Genomic DNA, 19864 nt, shown 5'->3' with positions numbered 1-19864 from the left:
CTGCTGGGAAATTGAACTACGGGCTCAAAATATTACTTTTTTAAAAAGTTGCTGCCATTATAGGCATTACAGGTAGAGAGCTGGAGGGTGAGCAGGCCCAGGCTGTGTTGCGCCCAAGAATGGGGGTGAAGGGAGAAGGGAGAAGTGATGCGTTTCCGTTGCAGCTCTGATTTCCACCTGGTCCGGAATTGTCCAGTGGAGCCACAGGATGTCTCCAAGGCCGTTTTCTGTGGCAACCAGATAACAGGAGCTGCCAAGCGTGGGAAGCCTCGAAAGGTCTCAAGGAAACTGGCAGAGACATGTCGTCACAGTATCATTTGGCTGCTGCTATGTCAACAGTGAAAAACTGTGACCAGGGCCACAGGCTGAGCTGGGTGATTGACAGTGGGGCCAGTCACCACCTCATGCCATCGCCATCTAGTGGTTTTTTGTGGAATTGCAAGGCTCTGAAAACTGGAAGAAGTGTAACTTGCAGATGGTTCCAAGCGCCAACTAACTATGTCTCGCTCTGTTTATTGTTCTTTTTTACAGGCAGAGATTTAGGCCTATGTCGTTCCAGAGATGCAGTGCTGTTTGCTTTCTGTTTCCTCTCTTGTCCATGATGGGTTCAAAGTGTGTTTTGAAAATAATGTGTGTTCCTTTTCCAGAGGTGGGCGACAACTGGTCAGTGTTGAGTGCAAAGACAGGCTGTTTGTGCTAGAAGCACCTATTGCAGGTAAATAGGTGAGGATGCACAAGCACAGTGTGCTAATAGGTGAGGATGCACAAGCACAGTGTGCTAAGGTTCCCATCCATGATGGGTGCCATCATGGCATTTGGCACCAGAGAATGTCACATATCAACTGGGGGTATGTTAAGAAGGTCCCAGGGTGCACTGAGGGGTGCAAGATGAAGGTATGTGACAAATACCTGGAATGCAGGGCCTTCAAGAAAGCTAAGGTTCAGACGTGCTCTTATCTTAGGTCTGACAGGGTAACCACAAAAGCTTTTGAGCTAGTCCTTGCATACCTTTGGGGCCCTATGCCAGTTGCCAGTCTGGGCGGGGCCGAATTTGTGCTGTCTCTGGTGGATGATTCTTCCAGAAATGGGTGGATTTTCTCTCTGAAGCACAAGTGAGAGGCCGCTGCTTTGGTGAAAGACTGGATAACGGCAGTAGAACTACAGTTCTCACTGAGGGTCAGAGCTTTCAATCAGATCGCGATGGAGAGTTCACCAGACTAGATCTGTGTTGCAGAACTTCTGCCAGAAAGACATACACCACAGGTTGACTGTAGCAAATTCTCAGGAGAAAGGAGTTGCAGAATGCAGGTAGAGAACGCTGCAGGAGGCAACCAAAGCCATGCTCTTTGACACAGGGTTGCCCCAGCAGTTTTGGGTGGAAGCGTGGAAATCTGCGTCCTTCACTCTGAACAGTTCTTACAGTTCTGTAGTAGGGGACACGCCCTATTTTCTGCTGCATGGGAAGAAGCCCAAGGTGCATTTCTTCTTCTTCTTTTCCTACAATCCCTAACAATAATGCTTCAGGCTTTTTTACAAAAGTTAATTGGAACATTTTCTTCAACTCATTGTATATCATTTCCCAGAATTTTTAAAATTTTATTACAATCCCGCCACATATGGTAAAAAGTCCCTTCTTTTTCCTTAGATTTCCAACATATATTTGAGCCAGTTTTATACATTCTTCCTATCTGCACTCGTGATATATACCATCTACACATCATGTTCATGTAATTTTCTGTCAGCAAAGAGCGGTCTTTAAATTTTAAATCAGTTTTCCACAATCTTTCCCAATCTTCAAACATTGTATTATGACCTATATCTTGTGCCCATTTAATCATGACTGATTTCACCTCTTTATCTTTTGTTTCCCATTCTAGCAGAGTACTATATGCACCTTTCAGCAACTTCCCTTTCCCTTCTACGACTTCCTTTTGAAATCTAGATGTCGTGTAGCTAAATCATTCATTTTAACCACTTAAATTCATCTAATCTAAATACTGGACTACACAATAGCCTGATCTATTTGAAAGCTTAAAATGCATGAGAATCCTCCATTGGGGTGTAGGCAACAAGACACTATACATTGAGCATAATAGCAATTATACACAAAATTTGGGTCCCCCTCTTTGTGGAAATAACATACTGTCAGACACATGTTAGCATTCCTACATAATATCACACAATACACCACATACTAATTACCATATTTTTCACTCTATAAGACACACATTTTCCCCTCCAAAAATTAAGGGGAAATGTGTGTGCGTCTTATGGAGTGAATGCAGGCTCCTTGGCTTCAGCGATAGCAAGGCGAAGCCTCCGAAGCGCAGTGGGAGCGTTGCTGCCACGCTCCAGAGGCTTCACATTGCTTTCGCTGAAGCCTGGAGAGCGAGAGGGGTCGGTGCGCACTGTCCTCTCTCGCTCTCTAGCCGCCTGAAGCCTCCGGAGCACGGCGGGAGCTCCCGCTGCACTCCAGAGGCTTCGGGGTTGCCTTCACTGAAGGGTAGGTGCCCCTTCAGCTAAGGTGCAGTGCCCCTTCAGCTAAGTGCCCCTTCAGCTAAGCCGCTTCGCTGAAGGGGCGCTGTGCAGAGAGAGGGAGATTTTCCCCCCCATGGTCTCCCCCCTCTAAAACAAGGTGCGTCCTATGGTCGGGTGCGTCCTATAGAGCAAAAAATACGGAAAATATCAGTTGCATATCTTGAGGCAATTGTGATCTTTTACATATCTTTTCAATCCTGGGGCGCAGAGTCTTGAGGTTTAAAAGGTGAGAGAATGTGCTTGCAATTCAACTTTCCCCCCTTTGTCAGCCCCCTCCCTGTCAGTCTATATCCTTTGGAAAGAGATAGCTGTGGCCACTCTGGTGTCTTGTTGTTGTTGTTGTTGCAGGTAATGAATAGCCTTGTGGTGAAGAGGTCTGCGTTGACATCTGTAGAAGGGATATCCTGTAAGCGGGAGGGTGGGGCAGGACTTTTGGGACTTAAAGACACAGTTATAAAGGGAAGAGGTAAAAGCCAAAAAGGGGAGAATCTCCTTGAGTTTTCTTGGGAAGCTGCAGGCATTTTATTCATTTCACTATTATTATCTCAGCGAGTTAAGCATTTTAGTCATTTCAATATTAGGATCACATTTCCATATACCGGTATTTACTACTGTTATTATATGCTAAAAATACAAAAAAAGGAAAAATATAAAAAGAAAACAAAAGTAAAAAAGATAGATTACCAGTTAAACATTTTTTCCAGATAAAAATAATGAGGGAACCTTATTTCACAAATAAAGTAAAATAAAATAAAATAAATTCTATTTATTTTAAAGAAAACCAAAGATTTCCTATTTGATATTCTTACAATAAGCATACCAAATGAAAATAAAAGAGTGTTTCTTTACATGACAACAGCGGCTAGGATGTTAATAGCAAAATACTGGGAAATGAGTTAATATCAACAAAAGATGAGTGGCAATTAACGTTGTGCTAGTACCTTGAACTAGCTACAATGCCAGAACTTCCAAGAGACTGGGATCTACTCCCAGTAATAAAAATCCTGCCAGTGATCTACCCATTGTCTTTGCCCAGAGTTCTTGAGCTTTTCTCACGGAGCAGTGACCAGAGTTGTGGATCGACCACTAGATCGTTTAACAAATTAAAATTATATAAACAATTGTGCTATAAAAGTACATGCCATATATGAAGTATCAAGATAATAGAACTTTTAACACAGTGGTTTCTTCAGTGAACAACAACTCTTACAATGTACCGTATTTTTCGCCCTATAGGGCACACCGACCCATAGGGCGCACCTATTTTTCAGGGGGGGAAATCAAGGAAAAAAATATGATCACCCCCCCCCCCAAAGCTCTGGGAGCAGCGGACAGGCTGCACGCAGCCTGTACGACCTCCCTGCTTTTGCGGGAGGTGGCGGAATTCCCCCATCTCCCGCAAAAGCCCACAGGAGGGAGAAGGGACTTACTCAGCCAGTCAGTCCCTTCTCCCTCCTTGGGGAAAAGCCCCCAAGAGTGGCGCGCTCTTTAAAGGCTGCACGGCTCCTGCGGGATTTTCTATGAGGTGGGGGAATTCCCCCACCTCGTAGAAAAGCCCGCAGAAGCCACACACCCTTTAAAGAGCGCGCGGCTCCTGCGGGCTTTTCAACCCAGCTTGTGGGGCTGGCACTGCTTTTCCCCACCGCCAGCCTCAAAGCCGGGTCATGGAGCAGCGCTTAGGCATCATGCGCCTTCCCGCTGCCCCCCCCCCCAGCTTGTGGGGCTGGCGGTGGGGAGAAGCGCTGCTTTCCCCCACTGCCAGCCTCAAAGAGGAGACTCTCCTGGCTTCAGCGAAAGCAACGCGAAGCCTCCGTTGCTATCGCTGAAGCCAAGGACGCACACACATTTCCCCTTCATTTTTGGAGGGGAAAAAGTGTGTCCTATAGGGCGAAAAATATGGTATATAGACAGGTGCAGCATTTATTTTAGCTTCAGGTGACAGAAATCTGCAGCTGTAAGGTTTTCTTCTTTAAGTGACCCCTTTAAAACAACAAATGTAAAACAAACTTTATCCATTCACAGGTTTGTTAATTTGTTAAAATATGTTGAATTACAACATTATATTCATTTATATTACTTAGAATATGTGCAACGGATGAAGCCCATGAGAGCGAAACAAGGCATTATTCCAGAAATCCTTGTCAAAACACTGTGGAACTGTAGCAGGCTCCAATTTGGACTTTATGAACGTATGTGGAACAGAAACTAGCCGACATTTGGTCTTTATGAATGATTTATTGGGGACTTCCGTCTATATTATTGCAATTTATGTGTTGTTTATGTGCAATATAAACCTTTGATATTGTGATAAGAATGTATAGAAGAGTATTGTTTATGTGAATGCACAGCCGATTACATCTTGACAGATTAGAGAACTGGGCCAAAACAAACAAGATGAATTTTAACAGGGAGAAATGTAAAGTATTGCACTTGGGCAAAAAAAATGAGAGGCACAAATACAAGATGGGTGACACCTGGCTTGAGAGCAGTACATGTGAAAAGGCTCTGGGAGTCTTGGTTGACCACAAACTTGACATGAGCCAACAGTGTGACGCGGCAGCTAAAAAAGCCAGTGCAATTCTGGGCTGCATCATCTAGATCAAGGGAAGTAATAGTGCCACTGTATTCTGCTCTGGTCAGACCTCACCTGGAGTACTGTGTCCAGTTCTGGGCACCACAGTTCAAGAAGGACACTGACAAACTGGAACGTGTCCAGAGGAGGGCAACCAAAATGGTCAAAGGCCTGGAAACGATGCCTTATGAGGAACGGCTAAGGGAGCTGGGCATGTTTAGCCTGGAGAAGAGGAGGTTAAGGGGTGATATGATAGCCATGTTCAAATATATAAAAGGATGTCACATAGAGGAGGGAGAAAGGTTGGTTTCTGCTGCTCTAGAGAAGCGGACATGGAGCAATGGTTCCAAACTACAAGAAAGAAGATTCCACCTAAACATTAGGAAGAACTTCCTGGCAGTAAGAGCTGTTTGACAGTGGAATTTGCTGCCAAGGAGTGTGGTGGAGTCTCCTTCTTTGGAGGTCTTTAAGCAGAGGCTTGACAACCATATGTCAGGAGTGCTCTGATGGTGTTTCCTGCTTGGCAGGGGGTTGGACTCGATGGCCCTTGTGGTCTCTTCCAACTCTATGATTCTATGATCTTGTGTGTTTGTCAATTCCGGGAACAGCATTGCTGACCCAGATTTTCACAGGAAGTCCCTAAGATGATTCCCCTTTCAAACAGGATACGTGAACCTAGGCCAGTAGGGTCCTCCTCACCGGCAGACGGAGAACCCCTTCCCCAAAGCCCCTCCCTCCCCACTTCCTCATGGGGGTCCCCCACACCACCCATCACTCACCAGGATGGCTTTGGCCGTCTCCTGCTTGGAGCACTTCAGGGTTCAGAGCCCCTTGAGCTCAGCTGCCTGGCAGTTCTGAATCACCTCTGGCAGGTACAGCTAATCTTCCTCCAGCAGCTGAAAGGCAAAAGTGTGTTTCTCAGGAAGGGAGGGCTTCTCCACCTCCGAGAGTGCAGAGTGGGGGGCAAGGAGGGCAGGTCTGAGTCCCTACTCTGGTTCTCTCCAATACTCACCTCTGGGGGAGGGATGTACAACTGCAGCACATCTGCAAAGAGAAGGACATGGGGACAGCTGAATCCCTCCCTGAGCACCTGGCAAGGCTATTCCAAGAGTTTTCTCCTGGATTCCAAGCCCTACTGCAGGGGAGGAGGGACACCCCAGGCCTTGGGGGCTAATCCTGGCCTCCTTCAACCAGAATGTGGCTCCCCAGGCCAGGGATAGGCAAGCTAAGGCCTGGGGGCCAGATGCAGCCCAATCATCTTCTCAATCTGGCCCGCGGACAATTCGGGAATCAGGATGCTTTTATATGAGTAGAATGTGTCATTTTATTTAAAATGCCTCTCTGGGTTATTTGTGGGGCATAGGAATTCGTTCACCCCCCCCATATAATCTGGCCCCCTATATGGTGTGAGGGACAGTGGACCGGCCCACAGCTGAAAAAGGTTGCTGCCCCCTGCCCCAGGCTAACAAGATGGTCAATATCCAGTTCCACTCCACCCTTTTAAAATTTAAATATCAAAATAGATCCCAGCTTTCAGAGCATGTAAACCACATGAGTGGAAAGAACGCACAAAAATAGGACTGTACTTCCTTCTCCCACCTTTAAAGTAAACCTCTACGTAACGAAACCAAATTGACCCAAGTCTGCCTTCCTCCGCCAACCTCAATTTCGCTCTTCAAGCCAAAAGACAACACTTCCCCATCCCCGGGCGAAACCCCCTGGCCTTCCATTGGTAGAGCCGCCACCACGCCTGTGGCGTTTACCACAGTGCAACGCAAGGACTGAACGGATGGTGAGATGCTTTCAGCCTCAGACACTTGGCGGGTTCTGAAATGGCCATGCAGGCCAGATTCACGCGCCTGGCAGGCTGGATTCGGCCCATGGGACATAGTTTGAGGACCCCTGGTCTACACTGACTGGGACATTCTGCATGCCAAGCGGATGCTCTAGGGCTCCCCATATTTGCCTAGCCTTTCAATGTTATGCTATTAGCAAGCGTGGAGATTCCACCTGCCTCTTTCGATAGGAGAACACTCACCTGATCAATCTAATAAACAAACAAACAAACAAACAAATAATACCCCGCCCGTCGGGTTTTACCAGCCACTCTGGGCGGCTTCCAACAAAATATTAAAATACAATAGTCCATCAAATATTAAACATAAAAATAAAAACAATCCATTTTCAGTCCATTCAATTAGCAATTAAGCATTTCTGGAAAGGGAAATGGCATACTTCTTTTATTAGCATAAAAAGCATGCATAAGAAAGTATTACTCATTTATGATGAGAATAGGATTTATTTATTTTGAAATTCGCTTGGTTCCTCCTTGGCAGCCAGTGCGATTGTTTCAGCAGGGCTAGAACTCGGGACCTGCTGCCTTGAGGGACATCTAAGAGCAGTTGGGCAGGGGAAAGTATTCTAAGCAGAGATCGGACGGCCATCCGCCATGGATGCTTCAGCTGAGATTCCAGCATTGCTGGGGTTGGACTAGATGACCCTGGGATCCCCTCCTCTCTCTCCACTCCGGAATTCCAGGAGGAGCTTCCTTGCCTCCTGCAAAGCCCTTTTCCCTGCAAGCTCTTCCTCTGGTTTCTGGCCAAGGGAGGGAGATGCCCAGTTTACAGCCAAGAGCCTCACCCCCAAAAGGATATCTGGGCATGGGCGTAGCCAGGGGGGCAACTGCCCCCCTTAATCCATAAAAAATAATAAGAATCTGAGGTTCTGCCAAGCGAGAGAGGGCTGAGCTGGAGGGACTTGGCTTTGCAAGGGTTAAAGGGAAGTGAGCTGCCTTCCTAGAGAGGCCAGGAAGCAAGGGGGGCAGGTCCTCCAGAGCCAAGGCCCCTCCCTCCCAGTCCTTTCCTTGCTTTGGGGTCTCTCCTGCAAGGGCTGCCTCGCTGTCCCCTCCTGGGATCTGGTGAGTCTCCTCTCTCTCCCCCCAGAGGGTGCAGTGGGGAGACGGGGGGGGGGTCCCAGGGCTGCAGCAGGGGAGGGGGCCTGGGGGGTCTGATCCGGGAGGGGCCAGGTCTGCCACGCTCTCCTTCCTGGAGATCAGAGGATCCCAAACTCATTTGGCCCTCCGCCCCCCCTTTCTGAAAAAATCTCCCTTCTTTAAACAAAGGAGTCCCTGGGACTTTAACTCTGTGTGACATCGCTCAGCCTCATTGCACAACAGAGGAAACATGTGCAAATGGTTTTCCAAAGCTGGACGAGGAGGTGGACTAGTCCCTCCCCCAAGAAAACCCCACGTGGAGGAAGGAAGGAAAGGTGGGAGAGAAAGGCCAGGAATAAAGAGAGGGATCCCAGCCCATAGTCTGGCTGCTGCATTGCAGACCAGTTTCCCAGTCGTCTCCAAGGGCAGCTCCCCACGGAGGCCACTGCAGCAATCCCCTCGCACCCAGAGCATGGCATCCCAGGACCACATCCTCTCTGTCCCAAAGGGATTCTTGCTGGCAAAGAAGCCGGAAATGGGCGCTGCTACTCATCGAGCCTCCAGGGACCTTGGCATGAATGGCTGTGTGTGTCTTAAGCTATCTAGCAGAATAATAATAATAATAATAACAATAATAATAAAAATAGAAAATTACCCACCTAAATTTCAAGGGAGATGTCTTTCGCCCTGCCCACTTGGCCCTTAGGGGGTTGGTCGGATACATACCTGGCCCTCAGAGCAAGGAAAAAGGGACCCCACCCCAGACATCTGTCTGGAGAGCGGCAGAGAGTCCAAGTGCAAGAAAAGGAGACAGAAGCAGGGGAATGGGGGTGGGGAGCAACTCCTGAGGACCCCCGGGTGAGGACCCCCACTAGAGCCAAGCATCTATTTTTCACAAGATAAAAACGATTCTCTTGTCACTCAGTTCTGACTTCATGCATTGACTGGAAGGCAGCAGAAACCAGTTTGATTAATCGCCCAGAAATCCCTTCAGTTGCCTCCACATTTTGCATTGCTAGAAGGCGAGAGAATTATTTCTTATTTCTGTCGGGTCTCTTCCTCCTCTTTCTTTTCAAAAAGATAGCTCATGGTCTGGGATGCGGTGCAGTCCAGCCCTGGTTCCCAGCAAGACTCACCCATGTTTCCTCAGGGAACCAATCCCACCCCACCCCCGTTCTACAAATTCTGTAACAGAACAATGTATTTTGCAAAGTTTTTTGCAGATAAAATCGCTCAGATTCGGGAAGAAGTAGACTCCACCATGGGAGCAGGGCCGGGGTGGGAGAGTGCTAGTTCTGTTTAGTCAAGTTGAGTGGCATCAATTCCAATCTGTTACCTCCGAGGATGTGGACAGGCTGCTTGGATGAGTGAAACCAACCACCTGTCTCCTGGATCCTTGCCCATCCTGGCTTATAAAAGCTAACCAGGAAGGACTGGTGGGGCGGTGAATGCTTCCCTCCGTGAGGGAGCCTTCCCAGACCCGCTGAAAGAGGCAGTTATTAAACTGCTTCTTAAAAAACCATCTTTAGATGCTGCCAATATGGCTAACTATCGCCCAGTCTCAAATCTTCCATTCTTGGGCAAGGTGATTGAGCGAGCAGTTGCCGAACAACTCCAGGCACGCCTGGAAGAAGCGGACCATTTGGATCCCTTCCAGTCGGGATTCAGGCCTCATCATGGGACTGAAACTGCTTTGGTCGCGCTGGTTGATGATCTCCGGCGGGTAGGGACAAAGGTGAGAGCTGTTTCCTAGTTCTGCTGGATCTCTCAGCGGCCTTTGATACCATCAACCATAACATCGTTCTGGACCGTCTTGAGGGGCTGGGAGCTGGGGGCACTGTCATACAGTGGTTCCGCTCCTTCCTCCTGGGCCATGTTCAGAAAGTGGTGGTGGGGGATGAGTGTTCGGACCCCTGAGCTCTCACTTGTGGGGTGCCTCAGGGTTCTGTCATCTCCCCCATGCTTTTCAACATTTACATGCAGCCGCTGGGAGAGATCATCAGGAGGTTTGGGCTGGGTGTTCATCAGTATGCGGATGATACCCAGCTCTACCTCTCTTTTAAATCAGAACCAGTGAAGGCGGTGAAGGTCCTATGTGAGTGTCTGGAGGCGGTTGGAGGATGGATGGCGGCTAACAGATTGAGGTTGAATCCTGACAAGACAGAAGTACTGTTTTTGGGGGACAGGAGGCGGGCAGGTGTGGAGGATTCCCTGGTCCTGAATGGGGTAACTTTGCCCCTGAAGGACCAGGTGCGCAGCCTGGGAGTCATTTTGGATTCACAGCTGTCCATGGAGGCACAGGTCAAATCTGTGTCCAGGGCAGCTGTTTACCAGCTCCATCTGATACGTAGGCTGAGACCCTATCTGCCTACGGACTGTCTCGCCAGAGTGGTGCATGCTCTGGTTATCTCCCGCTTGGACTACTGCAATGCACTCTACGTGGGGCTACCCTTGAAGGTGACTCGGAAACTACAACTAATCCAGAATGCGGCAGCTAGACTGGTGACTGGGGGCGGCTGCCGAGACCATATAACACCTCTCTTGAAAGACCTACATTGGCTCCCAGTACGTTTCCGAGCACAATTCAAAGTGTTGGTGCTGACCTTTAAAGCCCTAAACGGCCTCAGTCCAGTATACCTGAAGGAGCGTCTCCACCCCCATCATTCTGCCCGGACGCTGAGATCCAGCGCCGAGGGCCTTCTGGCGGTTGCCTCATTGCGAGAAGCAAAGCTACAGGGAACCAGGCAGAGGGCCTTCTCGGTAGTGGCGCCCGCCCTGTGGAACGCCCTTCCAGCAGATGTCAAAGCGATAAACAACTACCTGACATTCAGAAGACATCTTAAGGCAGCCCTGTTCAGGGAAGTTTTTAACATGTGATATTTTACTGTATTTTTGGTTTCTATGGAAGCTGCCCAGAGTGGCTGGGGAGGCCCAGCCAGCTGGGTGGGGTATAAATAATAAATTATTATTATTATTATTAGTAGTAGTAGTAGTAGTAGTAGTAGTAGTAGGATTTCCTAGAGCTTTTCATTACGACAGAAAGAATTTGTCCAAAGACCAAAGGGTTCCTTCTGATCTCTCAGAGGCTTCCTAAGAGCACAAATGGAAGAGCAAGATTCAACTGGCCCCGAAGGAGGAAGAGGCCATGCCAGCCAAACTGGGAGCAGTGGGGGATTCTTGGAAATCCCAGTGCAGAAGATCCTGGGTGAGGAGGACACCCTCCGCTCAGAGGTGCAGAGCCAGCAGTTGAGGCAGTTCTGCTGCCAGGAGGCCAAAGGACCCCGAGAGGCTTGCAGCCGACTCTACCACCTTGACCATCAGTGGCTGAAGCCGGAAAGGCACACGAAAGCTGAGATGCTGGACCTGGTGATCTTGGAGCAGTTCCTGGCTGTCCTTCCCCTGGAGATGGAGAGCTGGGTGAGGGAATGCGGAGCGGAGACCAGTTCCCAGGCGGTGGCCCTGGCCGAAGGTTTCCTCCTGAGTCAGGCAGAGGAGAGAAAGCAGGAGGAGAGAAAGCAGGTGAGAGAGACTTTCCTCTGGATACTCCCAAGGGGCTCCAAACAGGACAGAGAACATCCCATAATGCTCTCCTGATGGCCCATCCATTTTGTGGGAAAGCATCTATGGAATGAGATCTCACACCCTTCAAGTCTTTTTCATTCTCTAATATTTCTCACCATTCTCTGTTTTGAATCCTTGTTTCTTTTTTAGGGAAAGGATCTCTTTGCAGAAATGGACCTGGATTCCTGTGAGGCAGAGAGGCCTCCGTTGGACACCAGAGAGAGGCCACTGGGTAAGGAGGAAGGTGGTTTTTCTCCATTTGGTCTCATTCTGTTGGTTTTCCAACTCATCTGAGGGTTCTTTTCATCTTGTTTTGGGGGGAGACAGTTGGGAAGAAAGGTACAGAGGAGGGGAGATGTATTTCTGCACAACTAACATATGACATGGGCACAAACATCCAAATGCTCTCAGTAGGTAAGGCTTTCTCAATGGCCCACCTGCAGTTAGAGATGCCCTGTTTCACCTGTGAGAGAAGCCGGCACTCCAGGCGTCCTGTTTATGTTTTTTCTCTTGCAGGTGACAGAAGGATGCCGGCAAGACCTCCTGATCCACCTTTTCATGGGGGCAGAAGGGAAGCAGAGGCTGTGGAACGAGATCAGGTCAGGGGAAGCTGCCTTGTGGGGACAGAGGCTGAGGCATGGAGCAGTGTCATAGACTGGTTGGGCACAGAGGAATTGTGGGAGGATGTAGCTGGGGAACCAGGAAGGGAAGACGGCTGAGAGCCCAAGAAGTGGAGGTAGAAGAAGGATGGGTGGTCAGAGGGGGAAGAGGGAGAAGCCTGGGAAGAGGAGGTGTCAGAAGCTGAAGGGGTAACAGGGCTTAGTGAGCTGGGAGACTCTGTGGCAGAAGCAGTGCAGAATCAGCGGTAGAAGAGAGAGGAGGCGAGTGGGAGAGGAAGGTCAAGAGACAGAGGTGAGTCAGGATAAGGAAGAGCCACCGGTGGCTCCCTCTCCTTTTGCCAGAAGCCACCCTCCCGGCTTGTCTCTCAGAGCCAGCAGATCCCGTACATTGCAGAAATCTCTGATAGATAATCCAAGACAGATGGCCATTCAAAATAGGCTTATTTTATTTCTAGATTGATCACTGAATGCTAAAATCAGTTTCTAAGCAGTGGACAAATGAGAACAAATAGTGGCCTGGATTCACCTAACCAGCCCCATTGGCTGCAAAATGGGGCCGGCCCCTCATTCCTTCCCCTCTCAATGACCCCCTTGGATTTGGCTCAAGGGCATTGGGAGGGAACTCTGCAGAACAGCTCAGGAGGAGAGGAGAAAGTGGATCCTTCCATTGGGAAAACTGGAATGCTTTCATAGGCAGAATGACTTGGACAACACATGGTGGAGTACCACCTATTTGCACAAAGATAAACACCCATAATTAAAATGCAGACTAAAATAAGCATTCATATTTAAAATGTGCAGTAAAGCAATCCTATTGAAACAGCACCGCATTGGAAGGAAACAACAGAGCATTGTGTAGCAGATCAAATTTCTGCTGTCTCAGAGGAAGACATTTCCCTTTTTCTTTTAGGCTCCAGTGTGCTTTGAAGACGTTGCTGTTCGTTTCACGGACGAGGAGTGGGCGTTGCTGGATCCTGACCAAAGAGCTCTGCATAAGGATGTCATGGAGGAGAATTGTGGGATATTGGCCTCTCTTGGTAAGGCTCCCTGTGGGATCGTCATATTTGCCTGGAAATTCAAAAAATACCTCTATGGGCCCAACCTCATTTATTTTCACAAAGCTCAAGAGCGCCCCCTATAACACCTGGAAACCTAACACCCCCACAGTAAACAGTAAATTACAGTTTTTTCTTTGAACAATTTCCTCCAATGATTCCTTTTTCTACCATAATAGGACTGGTCTGAACTTCACAGGCCATCTAAAATGTCAGCTTCATAATTCTCAGGAAAGATAAGTAGCTTCAGGTTCAGGTTCAGGAGATGGAGGGGATGCCATGGCTGGGCCAAATAAAATTAATCCCAGAGAAGAGCTAGGCTTATGGAATCTCAGGTAGTAGTAGCAGTGATGAGGATGAGGATGATACAGTGGTACCTCAGTTTACAAACTTAATTTTTTCCAGAACAGGTACCACTGTAGTAATAATAATTTTTTGTAATGGCTTGGCTCTCCCACAGAAGCGAGATACCAGCAGTAATTATCTCGGGTTTATTGCTCAAACACTCCGGAGCTCTTTCACTCCGTGTCTGACTTCCAAGTTTGTAGTTGCCAAGTCTAAACTCCGCCCCTTCCTCTTCTTCCAAGAGGGGGAAAAACCCTTTCGCTTCTGCTCTTTCCCCTCCTCTCACTGACCTTTTCGCGCCTTCGAGTTTTGGGGCTAGCTATTCCTGGCCTCTCCCCTTCTGTCTCTGAGCTAAGATTGGTATTTTGTGGATCTTTGCTATCTGCTGCCTGCTCTCTGTTCTCTGAAGCTCTGCCACTCGGCTGCCCCCCCCCTCTCACATTCCAGCTCACATTCCAGTGTCCTTATCTCTCTTTGCCTGCTTTCATACATTCCAGCCTCTGTCAGCTCCGGAACAAAGCTGACATTTTTATTTCTACCCTGCCTGTCTGGCTGGGTTGCCCCAGGCACTCTGGGCGGCTTCCAACACATATACAAACATGAAACATAATAATATTCTGATGCCATATAAAAAGAACATTAACTTAAAATGAACAACTTATACTGGTGGTCAAAATTGTGGAAAGCTTTTGTGAAAAAACGTGAAACCTTTGGTAACCATTAGCTTTCATTACGGCCTTACAACGCCTTCCCATGAAGTTTTTAGTTCTGCAGCTGTGAGAATGTGAAACCAAGACTGAATTATTGCCTCTTTTGATTGGGCTTTTTTGCTGGGTTGCCTTTGATTAACAAGTTTCTTTAGTCGGCCCCATAGAATTCCGATTGGGTTAAAGTTTGAGCTATTCCCAGGACATTCTGGCAGTGGAATAGGATTATCTTGAAAGCACTGTTTGCACACAGCAGCAACATGACATGGAGCTGAATCTTGTTGAAATAGAAAAATAGATAGATAGATATATATGCTTCAGTATCAGGGAAAAGATCACCTGCGGAAGGCTTCAGTTTGGGCTAAAGTATTTCATTTATGTGTTTTGGGGCATTTACATTCCCATTAATGACGCAAATTTTGCCCACAGCTTTTGCTGCCATACAACCCCAGATCATCACACTATCTGGGTGTTTCACGGTCGGTGTAATGCAAGTAGCATGTAAATCTTCTCTGATTCTTCTCCTCACGTATTTCATGCCATCACTACCAAGCAAGGAGATTTGGCTCTCGTCCCTCCAAATAACACTGTCCCATTGTTCCACTGTCCACTTAACAAGGGTTTAGACATGGCGTGGTGTAGTGGTTAAGAGCGGTAGACTCGTAATCTGGTGAACCGGAACTCCTCCACATGCAGCTGCTGGGTGACCTTGGGCCAGTCACACTTCTTTGAAGTGTCTCAGCCCCACTCACCTCACAGAGTGTTTGTTGTGGGGGAGGAAGGGAAAGGAGATTGTTAGCCGCTTTGAGACTCCTGAAGGGGAGTGAAAGGTGGGATATCAAATCCAAACTCCTCCTCCTCCTCCTCCTCCTCCTCTTCTTCTTCTTCTTCTTCTTCTTCTTCTTCTTCTTCTTCTTCTATCTTTTCAAGCTTTGCTTGAGAGATAACAATGGCTTTTTCCTTAGAACTCTAACATTTAGACCAGTCCTTGCACTCAACTTCACATTGCATTGCGCCATGTAATCTTGTATACACCCAGATGATATTTTTCTGTCACAGTTTCTCCATTCTTCAATCGTCACTTGCCTTTGTGCACCTTTTATTGCCTTTAACGGTATGATTTCATGGTCACTGAGTCTCCTTATAGCTTTTCCAAAATATAGAAATGCCAGCTTTGGTTAAGTTTTCCCCAATCTTTCTGCTAATTTCTTCATAACTGTAGCTCTGTTCACTTAATAGTACAATTTTACATCGCTTTCTGGGTGACCAGTGAACTCTTTGTGCCATTTCTATAATTTTATTATGTTTTTCAACCTCACTAAATGAAAGAAGACAGAAAACCAACCAACTTGTTAGCAATCACGTAACAAACCGACAAAAGTCAACATAAGCAAGTTGTGCTTCCTTTTTCTGGTTATTTGGCTATAATGTTTCATAGAATATGGATAATTAAACAAACTTTGTTGAATTGCATTCTTGATAAAATTATCTTTCCATTGATATATAATTTTATGATAGTACTCCAAAAGAAGCAGAGTTTTGAGCCATCAAACCTCTGAAATGCACTTTTCTCCAAAAGGCTTCTGCAATTTTGACCACTACCGTATATCAAACAAAGCAACATTCAACAACACATCAGAATCTCATAATAAATATGTTGGTTAATGACAAACAACACAAGTAATGAACACCCCCCCAAATTCCCTTCAGTTCTTCTCCATTTGTTCATGAGTGTCTAACCCCTTTTTGTCTCCATTGCAGATTGTAATGAATCGGAAATCGAGAACAAAGGTGACCAAGATAAAATCCCCAGAGAGGAGAAGCCACGTAAAAATTTAGAGTGTGGAGAAAGCTGCAGTCAGAGCTCCCATTCCACGTCCCATCAACAAAATCTCATTGGAAAGAAACCATATCAGTGTGTGGAATGTGGAAAGAGCTTCAGTAAGAAGGACAGTCTTGCTTCCCATCAAAGAATTCATACAGGGGAGAAACCCTATCAGTGTGTGGAATGTGGAAAGAGCTTCAGGAGGAAGGACATTCTCACATTTCATCAAAAAATTCATACAGGTGAGAAACCCTATCAGTGTGTTGAATGTGGAAAGAGCTTCAGGAGGAAGGACATTCTCACATTTCATCAAAGAATTCATACAGGGGAGAAACCCTATCAGTGTGTTGAATGTGGAAAGAGCTTCAGTCACAGCCAGAGTCTCACTTCCCATCAAAGAATTCATACAGGGGAGAAACCCTATGAATGTGTGGAATGTGGAAAGAGCTTCAGTCGGAGGTCCCATCTCACTTGCCATCAAAGAGTTCATACAGGGGAGAAACCCTATCAGTGTGTGGAATGTGGAAAGAGCTTCAGGAAGAAGGACTTTCTCACATTTCATCAAAGAATTCATACAGGGGAGAAATCCTATCAGTGTGTTGAATGTGGAAAGAGCTTCAGTCACAGCCAGAGTCTCACTTCCCATCAAAGAATTCATACAGGGGAGAAACCCTATGAATGTGTGGAATGTGGAAAGAGCTTCAGTCGGAGGTCCCATCTCACTTGCCATCAAAGAGTTCATACAGGGGAGAAACCCTATCAGTGTGTGGAATGTGGAAAGAGCTTCACATGTAGCTCCTCTCTCACTTCCCATCAAAGAATCCATACAGGGGAGAAACGCTATCAGTGCATGGAATGTGGAAAGAGCTTTAGTCACAGCCAGAGTCTCACTTCCCATCAAAGAATTCATACAGGGGAGAAACCCTATGAATGTGTGGAATGTGGAAAGAGCTTCAGTCAGAGGTCCCATTTCACTTGCCATCAAAGAGTTCATACAGGGGAGAAACCCTATCAGTGTGTGGAATGTGGAAAGAGCTTCAGGAAGAAGGACATTCTCACATTTCATCAAAGGATTCATACAGGGGAGAAACCCTATGAATGTGTGGAATGTGGAAAGAGCTTCAGGAAGAGCTCCCTTCTCACTTCCCATCAAAGAATCCATACAGGGGAGAAACGCTATCACTGCATGGAATGTGGAAAGAGCTTTAGTCACAGGCAGAGTCTCACTTCCCATCAAAGAATTCATACAGGGGAGAAACCCTATCAGTGTGTGGAATGTGGAAAGAGCTTCAGTCAGAGGTCCCATCTCACTTGCCATCAAAGAATTCATACAGGGGAGAAACCCTATCAGTGTGTGGAATGTGAAAAGAGCTTCAGGAAGAAGGACATTCTCACATTTCATCAAAGGATTCATACAGGGGAGAAACCCTATGAATGTGTGGAATGTGGAAAGAGCTTCAGGAAGAAGGATAAACTTACTTCCCATAAAAGAATCCATACAAAGGTCGGGGAAACCATTATATAGCTTTAGGAGCCAAGAAATCCTCACCTTTATTAACTGGTGTTTGGCTGATTGACATCTAATGCCTTTTAAACATGTGGTGTTTTGTGTTTGTATGTTGTAACCATCCTGAGACCTAGGCGTGTGACATCATACTGGGTCATAAGGAAAGGGTTAACTAAGTATAAAATGATTAACCAATAGGAACCCAAGGGGAGGAGTTAGTGTCCTTAAGAGGTGAGTCTGGAGTTAGAGAAGGGGGGAGCATAAGTCTGTGGGTTGGGCTAGTCTGATATGAGAGAGTGAGAGAATCTGTTAAGAGGAGTCAGTTGGGATAATCAGAAGGTATTAGGAAGGTATAGGCCGGTAAAGAAACTAAGGTTAAGAAACTGACAAGAAAAATTATCTGAAACCATAAACTTGTTAGTGCTTATAAAACAAACTTGTTTATTTGGTTTAATTTTAACAACTGTCTGGACTCAGTGTGTAGCCGAGAGAAATGGGTTGGTGGCAACTGGGAAGTGATCACAGTGGTGGCACAGGGATCAACAGACCGTCAAACATCCGGGGACCCTGTGGACAGGTCCCATCGTTACGGGCAAAACGCAAAAGTTTTGCGGACTACAGTTCCCATCATCACTCCCCATTGGTCCTGCTAGCTAGGGGTGATGGGATTTGTAATCCAAAAGCATCTGGAGACCCAAGTTTGCTTTAAAGGGAAAGTAGGCTGGCCCTGTGACACCCTCTGCTGGACAAAAGCACTGCCCCAGAATCTGAACCACCCCCAGTACTGCTAATTGAAATTTATAGAGCGCAAAACTGACGTTTGATTGGCACTTCAACCTCTAGGGAGCTTCTAGGTGCTTTCTGCGCCACCTAGAGTACCCACAGAATTGTGGCTTCTACTGGCAACACACATAGGAGAACAAATGAAAGACAAACACAATGAGCAGGCAAAAACCTGGAAAGGGCCATACCAAATGGACATCCGGTGTGAAGAGGTCCCCACTGCTGAACAATGCCACAGGTAGAGGATGTGAAATGCTAGAAGTGTTCTCCAGGGCAAGGGGAGCTGCTGGGAAATTGAAGTATGGGCTCAAAACATTACTTTTTTTAAAGGTTACTGCCATTATAGGCATTGCCATTCAAATGGTGTGCATGCATCATGTGATTTATTGTGCAAGGCGGGCCTTACCTGGCCCCCACCAATATTTTATTCAAGTTGGCACCACTGGGTTGGTTGGTTTACAAATTAAATAAATACATAAATCTCCTTCCTTTGCACATGTCAATATCCTCTTTTATTATTTTTAAAATTTATTCACCCTTCATCTGGAGATTTTACAACATACAGGATGAAAGCATGGCTTTCTCAAAAACGAGTCAAGCCAGAGAAATCTCTCCTTTTCTTTTTTTGGATGGAGTTACAAACTTTGTTGATCAGGGGACTGCTGTGGAAATTGTGCATCTTGATTTCAGTGAGGCTTTTGACAAAGTCCTCCGTGAGATTTATGTGAGAAAGCTGGTAAAATGTGGGCTGAATGAGATATATGGCTTAGGACATCAAACTGGGAAAGTGGATTTTAAACTGACTGAAGAGGTTTTATGCCGTTGGGAATTTGGTCTCTTAAATCTACCCCTTCGCCTTCCGTTTCTGTGCACTGCTCTGGTTCGCCAGAAGTGGCTTAATCATGCTGGCCACATGACCCGGAAGCTGTACGCCGGCTCCCTCGGCCAACAAAGCAAGATGAGCGCCGCAACCCCAGAGTCGGCCATGACTGGACCTAATGGTCAGGGGTCCCTTTACCTTTACCTATGCATTATAGAAGGGACGTCCAACTTCCAAGATTCCATTCTAGGAATTTGCAAAACAACATCAAACCTTGCGTTACATGAAATACATTCGACAAACACAAGACGTAACCGGCTGTGGATTCACATAAACAATACTCTTCTATATATTCTTATCACAATATCAAATGTTTATCTTGCACATAAACAACACATAAAGTGCAATACATCAGTTCATTCATATATGAATATGTTCATAAAGTCCAAATTGGAGCCTGCTACAGTTCCACAGTGTAGTAGTGTTGCACATGCCTCCATTGTAGGAACTGCATTCCTGACCCAGAATTTCACAGGAAGTCCCTAAGATGATTTCCCTTTCAAACAGGATACGTGAACCTGGGCCAGTAGGGTCCTCCT

At 46.7% G+C, this 19864-nt stretch overlaps 1 protein-coding gene and 1 long non-coding RNA gene across 2 annotated transcripts; both read left to right on the top strand.

Annotated features, from left to right (window-relative positions):
* The first annotated feature begins 8 nt into the window (after positions 1 to 8).
* LOC307215244 lies at positions 9 to 18940 on the top strand. The gene is made up of 2 exons (XR_013838421.1): positions 9 to 47; positions 18776 to 18940. It is a non-coding gene; the product is annotated as an uncharacterized lncRNA (long non-coding RNA).
* On the top strand, positions 7944 to 18591 carry LOC307214718 (uncharacterized protein). Its single transcript, XM_079973647.1, has 6 exons — positions 7944 to 8027; positions 11054 to 11561; positions 11754 to 11835; positions 12120 to 12202; positions 13134 to 13260; positions 16092 to 18591. The coding sequence occupies exons 2-6, from the start codon at positions 11145 to 11147 to the stop codon at positions 17678 to 17680; spliced, it is 2298 nt and encodes a 765-aa protein (XP_079829773.1). The 5' UTR covers positions 7944 to 8027; positions 11054 to 11144; the 3' UTR covers positions 17681 to 18591.
* Positions 18941 to 19864: the final 924 nt, after the last annotated feature.

This window comes from Podarcis cretensis, assembly GCF_951804945.1.
Source record: "Podarcis cretensis genome assembly, chromosome: 4".
Classification (NCBI taxonomy): domain Eukaryota; kingdom Metazoa; phylum Chordata; class Lepidosauria; order Squamata; family Lacertidae; genus Podarcis; species Podarcis cretensis.
The sequence above is the reverse complement of the archived record's forward strand: the minus strand, read 5'-3'. Positions and strand labels throughout refer to the sequence as shown.